We start from the raw sequence: 18,061 nt of genomic DNA on the forward strand, positions 1-18,061 counted from the left end.
GCTGTGTTGCCCAGGCTGGAGTGCAAATGGTGCCATCTCTGCTCACTGCAACCTCCATCTCCCAGATTCAAGTGATTCTCCTGCCTCAGCCTCCTGAGTAGCTGCAATTGCAGGTGCCTGCCACAATGCCTGGCTAATTTTTTTTCTATTTTTAGTAGAGACAGGGTTTCACCAACTTGGTCAGTCTGCGTTTTGAACTCCTGACCTCAGGTGATCCACCCACCTCGGCCTCCCAAAGTTTTGGGATTACAGGTGTGAGCCAGGTACCCAGCCCCACTGGTCTTTAATCTTCAAATGTGGCCATCAAGAGAGGCAAGAAAATGGCTTATGTTTAGTTTAGAGGTTGTCCTTGTGATATAAACAATGTGGAAAGATCCAAAATATTTTGAGTTAATCTCTGAGCAAACAAAGCAGAACCAAACCCTCTGTGAGTAAACTGGGTGAAGTGAGTGATGTCTTTTGGGTCTGTTGGGTCCCATTGAGTTTATCGTTTTGGGGATTGCAGTCTGTAAGTGGAGTAACCATTAACAGCTGAGCAGACAACATTCCTGAGTTACATAGGTAGGTATAATATATATCTATATTATAATACATAATATAGAGAGCATAAGTAGATATAATTAAGCAGATATTTTTAGAGCCTATGTCAAGAGCACTTGCTGTTCAAAACAAGCAAATAACAGTATTTTGTTCCACTTGTAACTGTGGAGGACAGGACTTTTAAGAGAAATGGAAAGTTCATCTGAAAATCAGACATTTGGTCTTTATGGTGACTTAAACTCTATGGGAGATTTAAAAGAGAGTTTGGGCGGTGATTTAAAAATTATAAAGGAGATAGAGGAAATATAGGTAATATTGGTTTGTCATCCAATTAATTGCATGACACAAAATTGTAAAATGAATCTCTGGATTGAACAATGAATGACAATGAAAAGGAAGTTATTGTGATGAAGGGAAAGTATATTAGGGATTTAATTTTAAAACAAGCAAATATGCTCAGCCTAAGAAGAAAATACATAGTTAAGGTATGTGGAAGCTACATCAGTTAGGGCTGGTGAGAAAGGTAAAAAGTAATGTACTCTATGAAAATTGTGTTGTCATTTCCTCACGTGGAAGATGTTGTGTTCCTATGTCCAGATCTTGTGGACATGGAGTTGATGTTGTGTTCCTATGTCCAGATCTTGTGGACATGGAGTTGATGCTTTACTGGAGTTTGGGAATGGGCAGTGGTTCTCCTCACTCTCTTCTTCCAGTTATGAAACAGTGTAGGAGCAACCATTCACTGGAGGTACAACAGTGTCCTGCTACCCACAACATCACAGATTATGCAATAGATAAATCATAGGGTGTATTTTAGTATATCTCTCTGGTATCACAAAAGTGTTTCATCGACTCTGACAGAAACCCACATATGGTTTGGGTATCTGAACAGACTATGAAGTGACTTACACAAAAGTTGCAATTGATAGTATCACTTCCTCCCTCTAAAAATGAGACAAAAATAGAATGATTGGTTCTTATAGTTCACACCACCTCTCAGTTTCAACAGATTTTATTAAAATCTAAATTGTCATTTAACTGTGAAATATATAAACTGGTCATTGGTCATTGTAAGTATTCTCAGTTTCAGCCTCTGGGACTTGGTTCCAGAGAGTACGCTATGTACTGGCTGCCCAACTGCTGAGGGAGCACCACACAATTTAAGTTTTTATTTTGGTTAACATCCCACTTCTGCTGCCAGGGTCTGTTTTTGTCAGTGAAGACTGACAAAATCTCAGTGGATTAACACTTGAAAATTTGTTTCTTGCCCATGCGAGATCTATTGCTGGTTGGGTGATGCTCTAGGGAATCTTTGCTCCATGAGGAGACTCAGGGATCCAGGTTGCTAATATCTTGTGGTTCTGTCAATCTCAATAGCATCCACAGGAGAAAAGAGTTGAAGGGTCTCTTGGGGACTTTTCCTTACTTCACTGACCCAGGGGTCAGCATGTAGACCAGGCCCCACATCTCCACCTTGACTTGACATGGGGCTAAGAGGTAGTCTCCCCATGTCTTCAGGAAGAAGACAATGAAATGGCCTTACTGAACGTATAGCAGTGATTTTCCTACTGCAAGTAGTGATTTTCAAATTTGTTTTAAAGCTGAGGAATATTTCAGATGAAATTTTATGAGAAGCTAAGTATGTCAGAGGGATAAAAGTTGCAGTGCTTGGGTTAACCTGGAACAGAGGACTGCGTTTGGAAATTACTGACATTTAATAAAGCCCCATGGAAACCTCATGAACAGCTGGAGAGAAAGGGCAGACTCTACAACAAAAGAATAAAAGAACATGTGAGCAAACACCTACTTAGTGCAGACTCTAGGCAAATTAATATTTAACAGACATTTGTAAGTAAAAAAGTAGGCACACCAGGAGAAAAATCAACACTAGCCTTGAAATTTTAAAAAAGAATTATTTGATATTACAACTATGTGAGTGGAAGTTGAAGGAATTTGCCCAAGGTTATAGATAAGTGTAAACGAAAGCGGCTAATTTATTATAAAATTTGGATTGCAGACATGTACCACATAATAACATTTTGGTCAACAATGGACCATGTATATGACAGAGGTCCCATGAAATTATAATGGAGCTGCCTTATGCAGCTGTATGTTTGTATCTTTTTTGTTTTTTGAGACAGAGTCTCACTCTGTTGCCCAGTCTGGAGTGCAGTAGTGCGATCTCGGCTCACTGCAATCTCCCCTTCCCGGGCTTAAGTGATTCTCTGCCTCAGCCTCTGAAGTAGCTGGGATTACAGGTGCCCACTACCATGCCCAGCTAATTTTTGTATTTTCAGTAGAGACGGGGTTTCACCGTGTTGGTCAGGTTGGTCTCGAACTCCTGACTCCGAATGATCCACCTGCCTCGGCCTCCCAAAGTGCTGGGATTACAGGCATGAGCCACCACACCCAGCCACATTTGTATCTTTTATACTGCATTTTTTCCTGTACCTTTTCTATGTGTACGTATATCTAGATACACAAATACTTGCCATTGCATTGCAGTTGCCTGCAGTACTCAGTACAGTCACATGCTGTGCAGGTTTGTAGCCTAGGAGCAATAGACTCTACCATATAGCCTGGGTGTGTAGTGGGCTGTACCATCTAGGCTTGTATAAGTGCACTGTGCGATGTTTGCAGAATGATGAAATTGCTTAATGATACATTTCTCAGAACATATCCCTGTCACTATATGATGCATGTCTGTACTTGAAGCATTGATGTGAAGTATACTGTTTATTGGTATTTTAATATTTTCATCAGAGAAAAATAGAGTAAAGAAAATCTATAGTTTGGTGTTGTGTGTGCATATGTGTCTGTATATATATGTGTAAATACATATGGCGTGTGTGTATATATGTGTGTGTGTGCTTTACACACATATGTATTTAACTTATAAATAGATAAATTATTGAAATTGATTTCCAAAGGAAGCTATAGGAGATACACACGTACAGCAGCAGCAAGTATTAATGTAAAGAATAAAGAATTTTCTGCCCAGGGATGGATAATAGCCACTAAAAGTCCTTTAAGCAACTATTTATAGGTCTGTCAGAATTCAGGTATGAGGTGGGCTATTTGTCATGATTTTCACAGGTTTGGGCTGACGGGCACATGCTGGAGGGGTCGTGAGTCGTTCTTGGGCAATATGCGTGTAGTCTGGGTGCCTGTCCTGGGTAAACGTTGGGGTCTGTGGGTAGCCATAGCTCCATCATGTCATGCCCATGCTGACAGCCTGTCTTACACAGGCACCAGAGACTGCAGAAACCTGTCGGATTCCGCTCACAGCAAAATGGCATGGTGAAGGATGTCATGCAATTCCTAAGAGAGGAAGGAAGACTTCACACTGTCAGTCACACTCCTGAACATTCATTTCAAATATTATTTGTACAGAGATACTGCGGAGTTATCAGTGCCCATGGTCAACCCACACAGCCAGAAGCAGACATTGCAGGGCTGGCCACCTGCCTCCTGGGCATGGCACTTGGTTCAGAACTATGCATTGTAGGTGACCTTTGCTAGGCTAGTGTATGGTGGCATATAATACAGGATCACTGTGACTTCCTGCAGGTAGACAAAGAAGGGAAAAGGGAGAGTCCAGTACTACAGGGGTAGACAAGCGATACCTCAGACTTTGCATAAGGAAAACCCCAGAGGTGCTTATTGCAGCTGAAGATGGCCAAGATGAACTCTGGGGACTGTCAGAGAGTAGTTCCGAAGCGAGACTTTGCATCAGCATTTTAATAAGCTTCTCAAGACATTCTAAGCTGGGTGTTTCATAGGGCACTCTGAGAAACACTGGGTTTTGTATATGTGTATGAGCTTTGGCTACTGTGCAGAAACACTGCAGTTATTTGTCACCTAGATTTTTCTAGAAGGTGATGCTGACAGGTGATCTCATGTAAAAGCTTTGGAACTTTATAAGATACATCATTCAGTTATATCATCATCTAGTAAGATGCACACAGATACGTGATTGAAAAAAAAGCTTAAGAAATGATCTTTCTCTTACTAAGGTGATTGCCCTGATATTTTCCACCCCATTTTATTCTGTTTTTTGTTGTTGTTGTTGTTGTTGTTGTTTTGTTTTGTTTTTTTGTAATAATCTGGCTCGGGAACTAAATTAAATTCATGATGTATCAATGGGTCACAGTCTACATGATTGACCATGCTCTTACCTAGTGTGCTAGCTTTACTGTATTTGATAAACAGGAGCATAGCCATTCCAAGATGGAGCAGCACTCTTGGGCCGGTCTATTTAAGGCAGAAAACAACATTGTGCTGTTTGTCAAATTTGCTGGGAAAGCTGGACATCCTTCTATCAGTCTTCATCTACCACAAATCTCTCAAAACCAGACAGGGTGGAGATTAATGTAGTGTCCATTAGACAATGGATAGTCAGAAATGACACTCGGCTTTCAGGGTGAATCACCTTGTATGACATGTATTTTGACAGAAATTATTTAATCTATTAGGTATATAAATATTCGTATGATTACAAGGCATTTTAATGGCTTCCTCAGTATTTAATTTTGAGAGGCGACCAAAACAAATTTGATGATCATGAGGATATTGAAGCCTGACAAGTTTATCTTGATTATCTCTAATTATTATTAGAGAGCTGAGATTTTCTTTCAGAACTAGAGATTTAAGATGTTCTAGCAGCACCACAGTTGGAGGTGATGGTTATTGAATTATAACAAAAGGGTTTTTTCTTCAAAATAGGTGATTCTAGTGTAGATGGCTATTGTCCACATTGGAGCACTCACTGCATAGTTAATATTAGTGAAAATGCTAGCATTTTGTACACTGTGATGCCATTCACAAAAAACTTCTTACATACATTATCTGAAGATAAAAGATTTAAAGCACATTGTTACAATCATCCTTGGGTAGAGCTGTCTGTCTGCGTTAGATTAGTTATCTGATTCACAAAATATGATATCCAAGAGTCTTGAGAGAATGGCCTTGATATGCTACCAAAGAATCCTAACATTGGTGACACCACCGTGTTCATAAAACATTCCTTCAATGTCTGAAGACACATTTATATGTGTTATTTCGTTATCCAGAATATCGTGAGCAATTTAGCCAGGTCTTACCACCTTTGTGAGAAATGGAGGTATATTTTTCAGCAGCCGAAAAAGGAATGCCTGATCAAAGCAATGGTAGTATTAGTGGAAATTACCCAAATACTTTTGAATTTAAAAATTTCCAGTTGCAACTGGTGCCTTGTTTAGATATTTTAACATACATAAATATATATGTGTATGTATATTTTTTTTTGTACACAGCTGCTTCTCAGTTCATCTGTCAAAGGTGGTGAGGAAAATGATTTAAAACTCCTACTTCTAAAATTTATAGGCTTTCTGTACACTGTGTTACTGATATGATTTATACTCAAGGGTTTGCTCCTGAGATGCTAGCTTGCAATATTAGGGTATGAATGACAAGGAGGCATAAGGCAAAGATGCTTCATTGGCTTGTGATTCTTGCAAATGAGGTCCACTTAGTCAAACCCAGTTTGTGGCCTGGGATTCCAAGCACATATTTTCAAGTTGAGGAGAGCGATGATTTAGAATATATAACCATCCATTCCACAATCCCTCACCCTAATTGACTCATTCAGGGATAAATTTATCTGGGGGAGATGCTTCTATTATTAGAGAGCTGAATAATTAGCTCACCATATGTTATACGCTGTACAGTAATTCAGGAGATGGGTCATCCTGAATACACTTTAATTAGCCAGAAATCCTTGTTATTCTTGCATAAAGGAGTGAACTATAAATTTCTTAGAGATACCCAGCTCTCTGTACGTGCCCTGTAGGGTCATCCCATTATTACAGCTTTGGGATTTGCCATCCCTCTCTTCACTGCAATGCAAAACAGATCCAACTTAGGTGTACAGAAGAAATGGTAACACAGAATGGGACATGTTCAAGTGTAATAGACACTGTGGAGTGGTTGCCAATTATACGTCAGGTGCTGTGGATACACACATTATTTTGTGCACCTTCCACACCCATTGCTTCCTTCACACCACATAATAACCTCATGAGGTCGGTAAAGAGATGTCTTACCGTGGAGAAACTTTGAAACTGAAATCGTTTGAATGAACAAAGCTCCACAGGTAATAAAGAGTAGAGGCTGAATTTAAACAGAGCTAACTCAACCTTTTGAATGTTGGAATGCTTCATAAACAGTTGGGGGAATCATTTCCATCTACTCCAGTGCGTTAGACTTATTGAGTGAGGATTAGTCCGAGTGAGGATTAGCTGGAAGAAGATTACGGTGTTATATGGGTGTCTTGACACCTTTTTCCAGATGGAAGAGTCTAGGTCCAATGCTCAAGGAAGGAGAATGCATCTCTGTAATTCTTATAGATAAGTTTCAGTATCAGTAGTGTTATCATTACTATGGTAATCGTGAAGTATCTGGATGCTCTGAAAAGAAAATAAAGGGTAAGGATGGTGGGAGAATGTAGCAAGTTAATTTTATTCACAAACAGCTTTTTTCTTTAGTTCAAGTCAAGGCTAATTTTTAAAAAGGTGTCATGCTGGTGGGTAGAATGAGATTCATGTTTTATGTCTTCAATAGAAAGAGATGGATGTTGGTCACTCTGCTTTGTGAAAAACCAGATATGTTGACCTCTTCTCTGAATTCGTTGAAGCCGTGCTTCCTTGCTAGGAAAAATATTTAAGTTAGGTAAATCGCTTTGTGGTTTTCTCTGAAGATATATATATGCTCACTTCGAACAGTAAATTTCCAAGAATGGCAATGACTTTATACACACCCACATAATCTGTATAGTATGTTATACATTTTTGGGGTTTATAGATTTATCTGGAATTTGCCATTCGTATAAGGTTCTCCAGGGTGAAGTTTATTAAGTTGTTTCAATATATTAAATATATGTATGTATATTTTGAGATATTATAATTAGAATTTCAATAAAAGCTAGTAAGTTTTAGTCAAGCTCAATGTAGGATAACTCTTGTTCTTTATAAATGAATTTTTTTAGCAAAGGATTTATGGATAACAAATCAAAAATTTGGAAATTATGTAGAGTTTTTTTAATCTCTGACTTCCCAGAGTGGTAAGTCTCCTGTTCTGACAACAATAAGCCCTGCTCCCTGACAGCTCTCCACAGAAAAAACACCAAAACATCAGCATGATGGAAAGTGTCAGTAATCAAGGGGTGGGGGGAAACACTTACATGAAAAGATTATACTTTTAGTGGCGAGCCATGGGGAAGAATCTCTCCTAGCATTTCCTATGGCCTATACTTTAATGATAAATAAATACTCCTTTCTACAAGCATTGCTTGTGTAATCATAATTCCCTAAAATCTATGACAGCTGATACATATATTATTGGAAGAAGATATGACCTTTTGTCCTGGTCTATGTACTGCTATCACCATTTGGCACAGTCACAATCGCGAAATGCATTTATTGGGTGCCTCCAGCCTATCCTCTCCCATTTCCAGTTTTACCCCAGTGTAAGTGGCTGTGATGAATACCTGTGATTTGGCTCAAAGTGTCTTTTGAATAAAGGGATCTTTAGGAGGTTTCATTAGTTTCGATAATAGTGTAAGCCAGAAAGGAATGGGGTGATATTGATTTTAATTCATGGTAAGAAAAGTAACTCAGATTAAACATTAAGGGCAATACAGAGGGACACACACAGATGCTCATTCAAAAATGGAAAATTTAAATAATTAAAGAATTATCAAAGAGTCACATTATTCAGTAACTGTAGATAACACATGATTTGTTTCTAACTTTTGTGGGCCTATGGGATGTGTATTTTAAAATGAGGGCAATGGGCACAATGGCTCATGCCTGTAATCCTAGCACTTTGGGAAGTCTAGGTGGGAGGATCACTTGAGCTCAGGGGTTCAAGACCAGCCTGGGCAATACAGCAAGACCCTGTGTCTACAAAAAATAAAGTAATATTAGCCGGGCATGGTGGTGTGTGCCTGTAGTCCCAGCTACCTGAGGACTGAGGTGAGAAGATTGCTTGATGCCAGGAGTTCAAGACCAGCCTGGGCAATATACTGAGACCTTGTCTCTACAAAAAATAAGGAAGTATTAGCTCAGCATAGTCGTGCACACCTGTCGTCCCAGCTACTCAGGAAGCTGAGGTGGGAGAATCTCTTAAGCCCCGGAGTTGTAGGCTGCAGTGAGCGATGATTGCACCACTGCACTCCAGCCTGCACAACAGAGCAAGACCCTGTCTCTGAAAAAAAAAAGGAGGGGGGAGGGCTTCTTTTTTGGATGAACCTCTGGTTTCAGGCTGAGCATATTGTAACAATACAGGTACCGAGGGATGTTCGTCTTTTGCCATACTAGATCTAGTGGGTCCATGGCATTCCCAACTGACTGGGGCATAGATAAAGAATACTTAGACCTGACCCTGGAAATGCCTCTCCAGCCGTATATTTCTGTATCTCTGAATATCATACCTGTGAATAGCTCAAAAGCCTACATGTTTATGGAAAACATTCACAAACGCTGTCATGCTATGTGAACCATTGAAAGCTACCTCTTTCTGGGAGCAAATTCTGACCCCTGCCAGGTTGAGATAAGTTCTCCTTCTCTGAATTCATTCTCTGCAGCACTGGGTAAGGGTACTTAAGACAGCTCAGACTAACCATCGATGCTCTTGTCTGAACTGTGGGTTGCTGATGGCAGGGTCCGTTCCAGTCTCTCTTTATATTTCTAGTGCCTAGTATCGTGTGTCAGCAGAACATTTGCTTAATAACTGCAAAACTCATAGATAGAAGACATGAACACCTGGATGTATAAATCCACCTGCTGCACGCAGAGGTGGTCATGTGAAATTCGTGGGGGTGGCGGGGGGGCGGCGACTGTTGATACCGCTATCTGGTTTATGCCATACTCTAATTACCAGCAGCAGAAGGTATCCAGAAGGAATTCACTGACATCCCTATTTGCATTCCCGTTATTCCCTATGCCCACTGCAGTTGGAACAATACTACAATAATAAAGGTCAGACACTCAGATGAAGATTATTAATCTAAAGACTATCAAAAGTATACTTTATGACAGACAGGAAAAAAATGCCTTAACCATCTTCTCGCCTGAATTTTCACTCCTGCCTCTATAGAATGTAAATCTTTTGATTCTGCGATCGGAATGATTACATGTTGCTGGAAAGGCTCAGGGCTGCCTTCTGTATTTTTAACAAATGGAGCGCAGGCATGTAGCAGCTGAAAGTTCTATCTTTTCGCACAGTGTGCAAGACAGTGGCAATAAATTTTCAAAAGAGTTGTTTACTGAAGTACTCCAGCTAATAAAAAAGGAGTTAAGCTGTTATTGAGAAATCTTTCTTCCACCAACTTGCTGATGTGTCATTCAGCTTTCAAGGTCATAGAGAGGAAGGGAGACCCAGATCTCCTTCCTGAGCCTGGGTGTGAAGCCAATGGTCTTTCCTGGTCTCTCAAAGAATATCACAAAGCAAGAATTCCTTCACCTGGGCACAGGCTGTCAGTTACACCTCAGGTGTGTGCAGGAAAGTCAGTGATTTATGTCTGGCTAGCCAACATTCCCATGCACTGTTGATTTCACTTCTGTTCCTGGATGGTAAATCTTGGAACAGTGTTTTTGCAAGCCAAGTATGCTTTTCTCTGTTTTCTGGGTTTGTTTTTGTATGTCAAATCTAATCAACTCTACTCGATGCACAGAGTATACATAAAGATGCTGGTATCTCTGATGTCACCCCTATAGGATGAAAAACCACTGCTTTATAGAGAGATGATAGAAAACGAGTTCCATAAATATGTGAATTTTGATAATAAACACATTGATTCCCTTCTCCCCTTCTAAGGAGGATCCCCCTGCATTCCAAGACAAAGGTCACATTCTGTAGCCTTGATTGAACCCTGAAGCTCAGATCTTTGACTCAACTGTTCTTTCAGTCCTCATGAACCAGCTTTTATTTCAGGCTCTCTTATTTGCCGGTTGTGTCATCCTTATCATTTATTTCCTTATTTCCACCTCACATTTTAATATGGCACAATTTTATGATCCTGCCAATCATGTTGATGGATGTCTCTTTCTTCTTCTTCTTCTTTTTTTTTAACTTTTGAACAAGAGGACTGCTATCCAAAATTGGAGAATCCAAGTCGAAACTGGACTGGAGCCCAGTGCTGGGCATTTCAATCCATGCAATAGCTCTTTGTTCTCAGCAAATTCTGTCACTCACATCCTGTATGACCATGTACCGTGCTTGGGAGATTGACTTTTTAAGCTTTCTTATCTATTTTCCTTAACTTTAAATCTAAAAATAAATGGGAGAACAGATGAGAGTGAAATTGCAGTGAGATTGTTCTCATACATAATGTAACTCTCTATTTAGGAACACAAAGACTGTAATTTCATGTTCGTTTTGAGGAATCTAAGCCAGTTTAGGGGAACACAATCTGCTTCTGGGGAAGGAGGTGCAATTTGCCCAGGTGTGAATAAACTTTCCCCATAATAAGTAGAATGGAGGCTTCACAGTCTGCCCTGTGTGGCCAAGCTCTCTAACATACCGTGGCTCCGTTCAAGGGCATCTTCTCTTAGAAGGAGCCAAACACGTGGCTTGGTAGAGATGCTCATATGTAAGTCATCAGCTAGGATGACAATTCCAGTGCTTCCATCTGAGCAGTAGTATGTCCTCTTTTCTTTCTGAGGCGTAACAGTGAATGTTATAGACCAGGTCCAGTGGGCTCTCATTGCATGCCTTCTTATTCCAATTCCTGTGAGACGTGCATTGTGAATGGTTTATGTTGCATATGGTTTAGACTTCTGCCTAAGTCTCTTGTTACTTAGAAGGGATGTGGTTTATGTAATGGTTGCTCTAGAACAAGGATTCCTCTGCAGAACTTCTGTTCTGAATCTCTTGTTACTTTGAAGGAATGCGGTTTATGTAACAGTTGTTCATATTCCTGTGAGATATTAACAGCATTTCCTTGTTTCATATTATTGTAAAAAAAATTTGCCACCAAGTACTGGAATAATAAAACATGGTTCTAATGATTACCAATAACTCGTTAGATTTGATCTGCCTATTTTCAGATAACTGGAGATGCCTGGCTTAGCTCTAACCCAAAGTGTGCTGTTTTATGCTGATTTTCTCTTTCAAAGGAGTAGGGGTTAATTAATATAAGAACTGACCTTAAAAATGAAGTGTTACAGCCATAGGTGTGAGCAGTTCGAGGAGCCCAAGGTATACTAACATTAGCAAAATACAAATGCATTTAGAAAAGCATACATCTGTTTATTGTTTCCAGAAAACTTATTAATATTTGTGACACCCAGTCCAAAATTTGGAATGTTTTTGGCTATCATGAGAAGTTAAGGAAGCCAGAAATACATAGAAGAAAAATTAATTTAACTACTATATATATATGTATATAGTCTTCTGAACTTTTACTGGCTGGTAAAGATGTGGACCATAGAGATGACCCGGTAAAAGTAAGAAGACACTTAGGAGAGAAGTTCTGCAGCGTAGTCCCTGCTCTAGAGCAACTGTTACATAAACATGTCCCATCAAAGTAACAAAACACTGAGGACAGAAGTTCTGCAGAGGAATCTCTGTTCTAGAGCAACTGTTACATAAACCACATTCCTTCAAAGTAACAAGAGATTTAGGACAGAAGTTCAGCAGAGGAATCCTTGCTCTAGAGCAACCCTTACATAAACCACATCCCTTCTAAGTAACAAGAGACTTAGGCAGAAGTCTAAACCATATGCAACATAAACCATTCACAATGCAATTCACATTGCATTCCCAAGGCCCTGTCATTTACTTGACTGCTGGGCGGGGCTGCCAATGCTTAGAAAGCAGATGTAATATTTCATCCAATAACAGATTTGCTGAATTTATGCCACCTGCCAATCACTTTGCAGGTGTCAGGAACACCATGATATAAATGACATGTCCTGCCTGGTGGTCTGGTGGGAGAAGAGAGCGCATGAAAGACTCTGGTGTCATGGAACACATGCTTTATTAGCATTTGCTAAAAAAATTGAATCTCCAGGCTGGGTGCAGTGGCTCATACCTGTAATCCCAGCACTTTGGGAGGCTGAGGCAGGAGGATCACCTGAGGTCAGGAGTCTGAGACCAGCCTGGCCGACATGGTGAAACCCCATCTCTACTTAAAAAATTACAGAAATTAGCCAGGCATGGTAGTGTACACCTTTAATGCCAGCTACTCCAGAGGCTGAGACAGAATCGCTTGAACGCAGGAGGTGGAGTTAGCAGTGAGCCGAGATCATGCCACTGCACTCTAGCTTGAGCAACACAGCAAGACTCTATCTCAAATATAAAATAATAATAAAATAATAATCTCCATATGCTAGAACCATGCCTGGCCTGTAGCAGATGCTTAACAATATTGTTTTAGGGTTCCCTTTTCTGAGCCCAAACAGGGCAACTAGAAAATACTGAAGACAAAGAGGAAACGGCCAGCAGAGAATCGTCTCTCAGTCTCCCCTGAGGCTAGCCATACAGACTAGAATCCCTCTTCCCCAAAGCATAAAAATAGTCAATGTATTGTACATTTCAAAATTGCTCATCCTGGCTAACACGGTGAAACCTCGTCTCTACTAAAAGAATACAAAAAAACTAGCCGGGCGAGGTAGCGGGCGCCTGTAGTCCCAGCTACTCGGGAGGCTGAGGCAGGAGAATAGTGTAAACCCGGGAGGCGGAGCTTGCAGTGAGCTGAGATCCGGCCATTGCACTCCAGCCTGGGTGGCAGAGCGAGACTCCGTCTCAAAAAAAAAAAAAAAAAAAAATTGCTGAGAGAGATTTTAAATGTTCTCACCTCAAAGAAATAACAACTATATGAGAAAATGAATATTTTGATTAGCTGTATTTAATCATTCCACGTGGTAAACTATATTATTGCATTGTCCCCAACAAGTCTACACAAGAATTATTTGTATATATCAAATGATACATATATATACAAAATTTGTATATATATTTGTATAATTGTTTGCATATATCAATTACAATTTTTAAAAGATAGTCTTTCTGGTAGTGTGTGTATGTATATTTGTGTATAAAATTTTTTCCCAAAGAAATACTATTTTCAAGGTGCTTGAATTCATATTAATCACCATATAGAGAAGGAAGAACAGAATTAAACAGCAACAAAAAACAAATACAGACAATTTTCTATTAAATCTCTTCCTGAGTTGGGTCTTTGGAGGAAGTCTCAATAACATAATTCTTTATGCACTGATCCATAGAGGGTAACAATAAGTCACTTCATAGAGACACAACAGAGACTTACCTTTCTCTGACGGAAGATACCATATTAGGCAATTAACTTGTAGTATTTTGTGAATTTTCAAATCGCCTGCTATGATAATAGGTGGATCCTAAATCAGAATGGTGGCAGACATACTTACATTATCTGTGGTCTTTTTTTTCTCCCCCTTTTTTTTTTGCAGGAACACTGAGACTCCGTTCCTGCTTGTCTTGTCCTTCCTCCATGTGCACACGGCCCTTTTCTCCAGCAAGGACTTTGCCGGCAAAAGTAAACACGGAGTCTACGGGGATGCTGTTGAGGAAATGGACTGGAGTGTGGGTACGTTTCTCCTCAGTGAATTCTTAGAAAACTGCTAAGTCTTTGCCTCCTTGTGTTTTCTTTCCTGTGTATTTCCATCTATGTTCCTAATGCCTTTAGAGACAGCAAATGTATGGGGTTTTTTGAAAGTAACCAAAAATGCATTGATTCTGAAAGGTAAATAGAATACAAAAACCACCTTCACCAGTCCAGGCAACATAGGGAGATCCCATCTCTACAAAAAATAAAAATAAAAAAAATCAGCTGGGTGTGGTGGTACATGCCTGTGGTCCCAGCTAATTGGGAGGCTGAGGTGGGAGGAGGTCTTGAGCCCAGGAGGTTGAGGCTGCACTGAGCTATGATTGCACCACTGCACTCCAGTCTGGGTGACAGAGTGAGACCTTGTCTCTTAAAAAAAATTTATATCTTTACCCTCTTGTGCATGTCTGCAGTTGCCAGTGGATACATTTCAGGGGAAGTCTAGTCTGTGGGCTGCAGATGGAAGAGATTCATGGAGGAAAGGAGGCAAAACTTTAGTCCTTATTATCCCTTATTCTATCAACAATGAAATATGAACAATGCCTTGTCATTAGCAGTTAGATGTGTGATGGATTTTGGATCCAGAATACCTGCAGCTGGCTACACACTTGGCGAGGCTCTCAGGGCAACAGTGACGAGGTCCTTGTGTTCTTCTTGCTGCATCTAAGGACGGCAAAGCTTTCCTTGTTCTCCAAACTCCTTCTCTCCCTTCCTGAGCAAATAACCCTATTTCTGAGAAACGTGGCATTTTTCACTGACATTGGGAAGACTTCCTTACTGAAGCTTTGTTTAAGTTAAAATGCATGTCTTCCATATCTACAGGACATCATCATCCATATGCTTTTATTTTCTCTTGCAGAGCTCAGAGGTCCCAGGATGGGGGATTACACCTGGGGTCTCTTAGCTGTACACAGCTAAGGAGTTGGCTAGCATGCAACCTCGTGCTCAATGAGGTAGGGAAGGCCTTAGTGTGTGAGTTACACAAAGGAATGAAAAATCAGCATTCCAATCCACTCGGAACTTCTCACAATTTCAAGTCTTTTCTAGCAGCATTGCCTCTACTTTTACATTGCTGGGTCCATCTGGATAGTATCAGAGTGACAGAAGAGACCATTTTGTCCATATTCCAGTACTCACTCAGGTTGCTGAAGATTTTCTTTTTTTTTTTTTTTTTGAGACGGAGTCTCGCTCTGTCGCCCAGGCTGAAATGCAGTGGCCGGATCTCAGCTCACTGCAAGCTCCGCCTCCCAGGTTTATGCCATTCTCCTGCCTCAGCCTCCCGAGTAGCTGGGACTGCAGACGCCCGCCACCTCGCCTGGCTAGTTTTTTTTTTTGTATTTTTTAGTAGAGACGGGGTTTCACCGGGTTAGCCAGGATGGTCTCGATCTCCTGACCTCGTGATCCGCCCGTCTCGGCCTCCCAAAGTGCTGGGATTACAGGCTTGAGCCACCGCGCCCGGCCGAAGATTTTCATATGTTTGTTCCCTTTTACTTTTTCTCTCTTTCATTCTTCTCTCCATTTCTTTTGGTGAACTAACTCGGTAGTTTCTAACCTTTGGATCCAGATGTTTTGGAAATGCATGAAGGTTGCTTCCCAGTCATGTTTGTTTGTTTGTTTGTTTGTTTAAAGCAGCAAATTGATGGCGGTGGTGGTCACCTACTATGGTGATTGTCAGAACAAATTTTGTTCTGTTTTGTTTTAAATCATGGAAGGAGCACCTTCTTAAGAAACAAGACTGGACTCTTCTTCCAGGTTCTAGGTGTTTCTTTAATTATTTCTGTGAACTTGGGAGATGTTTTATATCTTCAGGCCTCTGCTCTGTCATCTTGATAGGAGGATTCAAATTAGGCAAGTTCTGAGGTTCTTTCTTCTCTAATAGTCTGTGATTCTATAAAGTAATGAGAGTGAGTATCATTTGTAATACTAACCAGGAAAAACAAAACCAGAACATTCTCTCTAACAAGATTTATAAGAAGAGTACATTATGCTTACGGCTCGTACATATACCAATACAAGCCTGCATCCTTTTATTGTTTTCCTTTCTAAAATGTTGCACGTAAATCAATTTATATTTTTCACATCTTAGTAGTGTAAATCAGTAGAATGTTTTCTCTCTTTAATGAGTGTTCTATTTTAATGTGTCAGGCTGCTTATGCAACTCTAAGACTTCTGTTGGCTATCAAGCAACCTCACACTGATCTCATCACACCTGTTGATTACATTTTATTTAATTAGCATGACATACGTGCCTGACTCATTAGAAAGTTTAACTTCTAGTGTTGTATCACTACTAGTTCTCTCTAAAGTATTTGGAGAGTATTTTCAATCTTCGAGACCTGCCTTTGCCCCTGATTTATAGAGGATTGTGGGTTTTTTGTTTGTTTGTTTTTGGCCAAAAGATAAAATCCTTCCCCTAAGCATTCCATGAATTTTTAAGAAAGTCTTTGTTTTTTAAATCTGATACATGTAAGTGTTCTAAAGAATATTTCTGGGAGGCCAAGACGGGCGGATCACAAGGTCAGGAGATCGAGACCATCCTGGCTAACCCGGTGAAACCCCGTCTCTACTAAAAAATACAAAAAAAACTAGCCGGGCGAGGTGGTGGGCGCCTGTAGTCCCAGCTACTCGGAGGCTGAGGCAGGAGAATGGCGTAAACCCGGGAGGCGGAGCTTGCAGTGAGCGGAGATGAAGCCACTGCACTCCAGCCTGGGTGACAGAGCAAGACTCCGTCTCAAAAAAAAAAAAAAAAAAAAAGAATAAAAAAAATTTCTTCTTTCCAAGAAGGGCTTTTCCTTATTGCACAGGAGGGGACTATTGCATTCTGAATAATTATGTAATAAAATAAAAGGGGGATATTTGCTTAAGAAGAAACACTGCCTGCACAAAGGAAAACTGAGATGGAAGCAGTTAACTTGTAAGGGCTCATCTCAGTCACTCAGAGCATGTTCTCTCCACATGTTTGAGGTCTGTGTAATTCTATGGATCATCACTTTGTCCCCCGCAGGTTTCTTTAAGCCTGGAAAGGCATATTCAATGACCAAGAGCCTTTATTATGTAGCTGTACACCAATTCTACTGCCCATGATTGTGACTTTCTGCCTTATCTTTAGCTGAGTGAGTGCTGTGTCTCATTGTTACCGTAACTAGAGAAAGACTGACTTCGTACAGATGTTGTGAGAGCTACAGAAGGGGCCTCTCAGTACAACTACGCAAGGGCAGTTGAAATCCAGGAGATCTGATTCTTCTGTGCGAATTCACGGGGTGGTCAACATGATTTTAATCATCAGAGTGACTAACATTGAGAGCTGGCCCCATGCTGGGCCCTGATAGCACATGTATTTGTGGGAGCCGTAGGCTTTTGGTCCCATAAAGGTTGTCAGGAAATCACTGGCATGAGGCAGATTGATTCACAGGGGAAAAGGCATACTAATTTATTGAATGTGCATACACAAGAGCCCTCATAATGAAGACCCAACCTCCCAATGGGGTCCAGAAGCTTATACACTATCCTGAGGTTACAGAAAGGATGGGGGCTTGGGCCAGGCCTGGGGACTCACATCTGTAATCCCAGCACTTTGGGATGCTGAAGCAGGCACATCACCTGAGGTCAGGAGTTCGAGACCAGCCTGGCCAACATGATAAAACCCCGTCTCTACTAAAAATACAGAAATTAGCCGGGCATGGTGGTGTGTGCCTGTAATCCCACCTACTTGGGAGGCTGAGGCAGGAGAATCTCTTGAACCCAGGAGGCGGAGGTTGCAGTGAGCTGAGATCATGCCACTGTACTCCAGGAAAGAAAAAAAAAAAAAAAAAATATATATATTATATATATATATATAGGATGGGGGCTTAGATCCTGTAACACAGGTTATGCGGGTCAGGGAGAAGAGGAGCT

The 18,061-nt window shown here is 40.6% G+C and overlaps 1 protein-coding gene across 1 annotated transcript in view; it reads left to right on the forward strand.

Annotated features, from left to right (window-relative positions):
* STS (steroid sulfatase) overlaps positions 1-18,061 on the forward strand; it is a 207,726-nt gene that overhangs the window by 115,587 nt on the left and 74,078 nt on the right. Inside the window, 1 exon segment of the mRNA XM_033201712.1 lies at positions 14,013-14,149. Within this exon segment, the coding sequence (XP_033057603.1) occupies positions 14,013-14,149 (137 nt within the window).

Source organism: Trachypithecus francoisi, unplaced genomic scaffold, assembly GCF_009764315.1.
Source record: "Trachypithecus francoisi isolate TF-2019V2 unplaced genomic scaffold, Tfra_2.0 Lachesis_group6, whole genome shotgun sequence".
NCBI lineage: Eukaryota > Metazoa > Chordata > Mammalia > Primates > Cercopithecidae > Trachypithecus > Trachypithecus francoisi.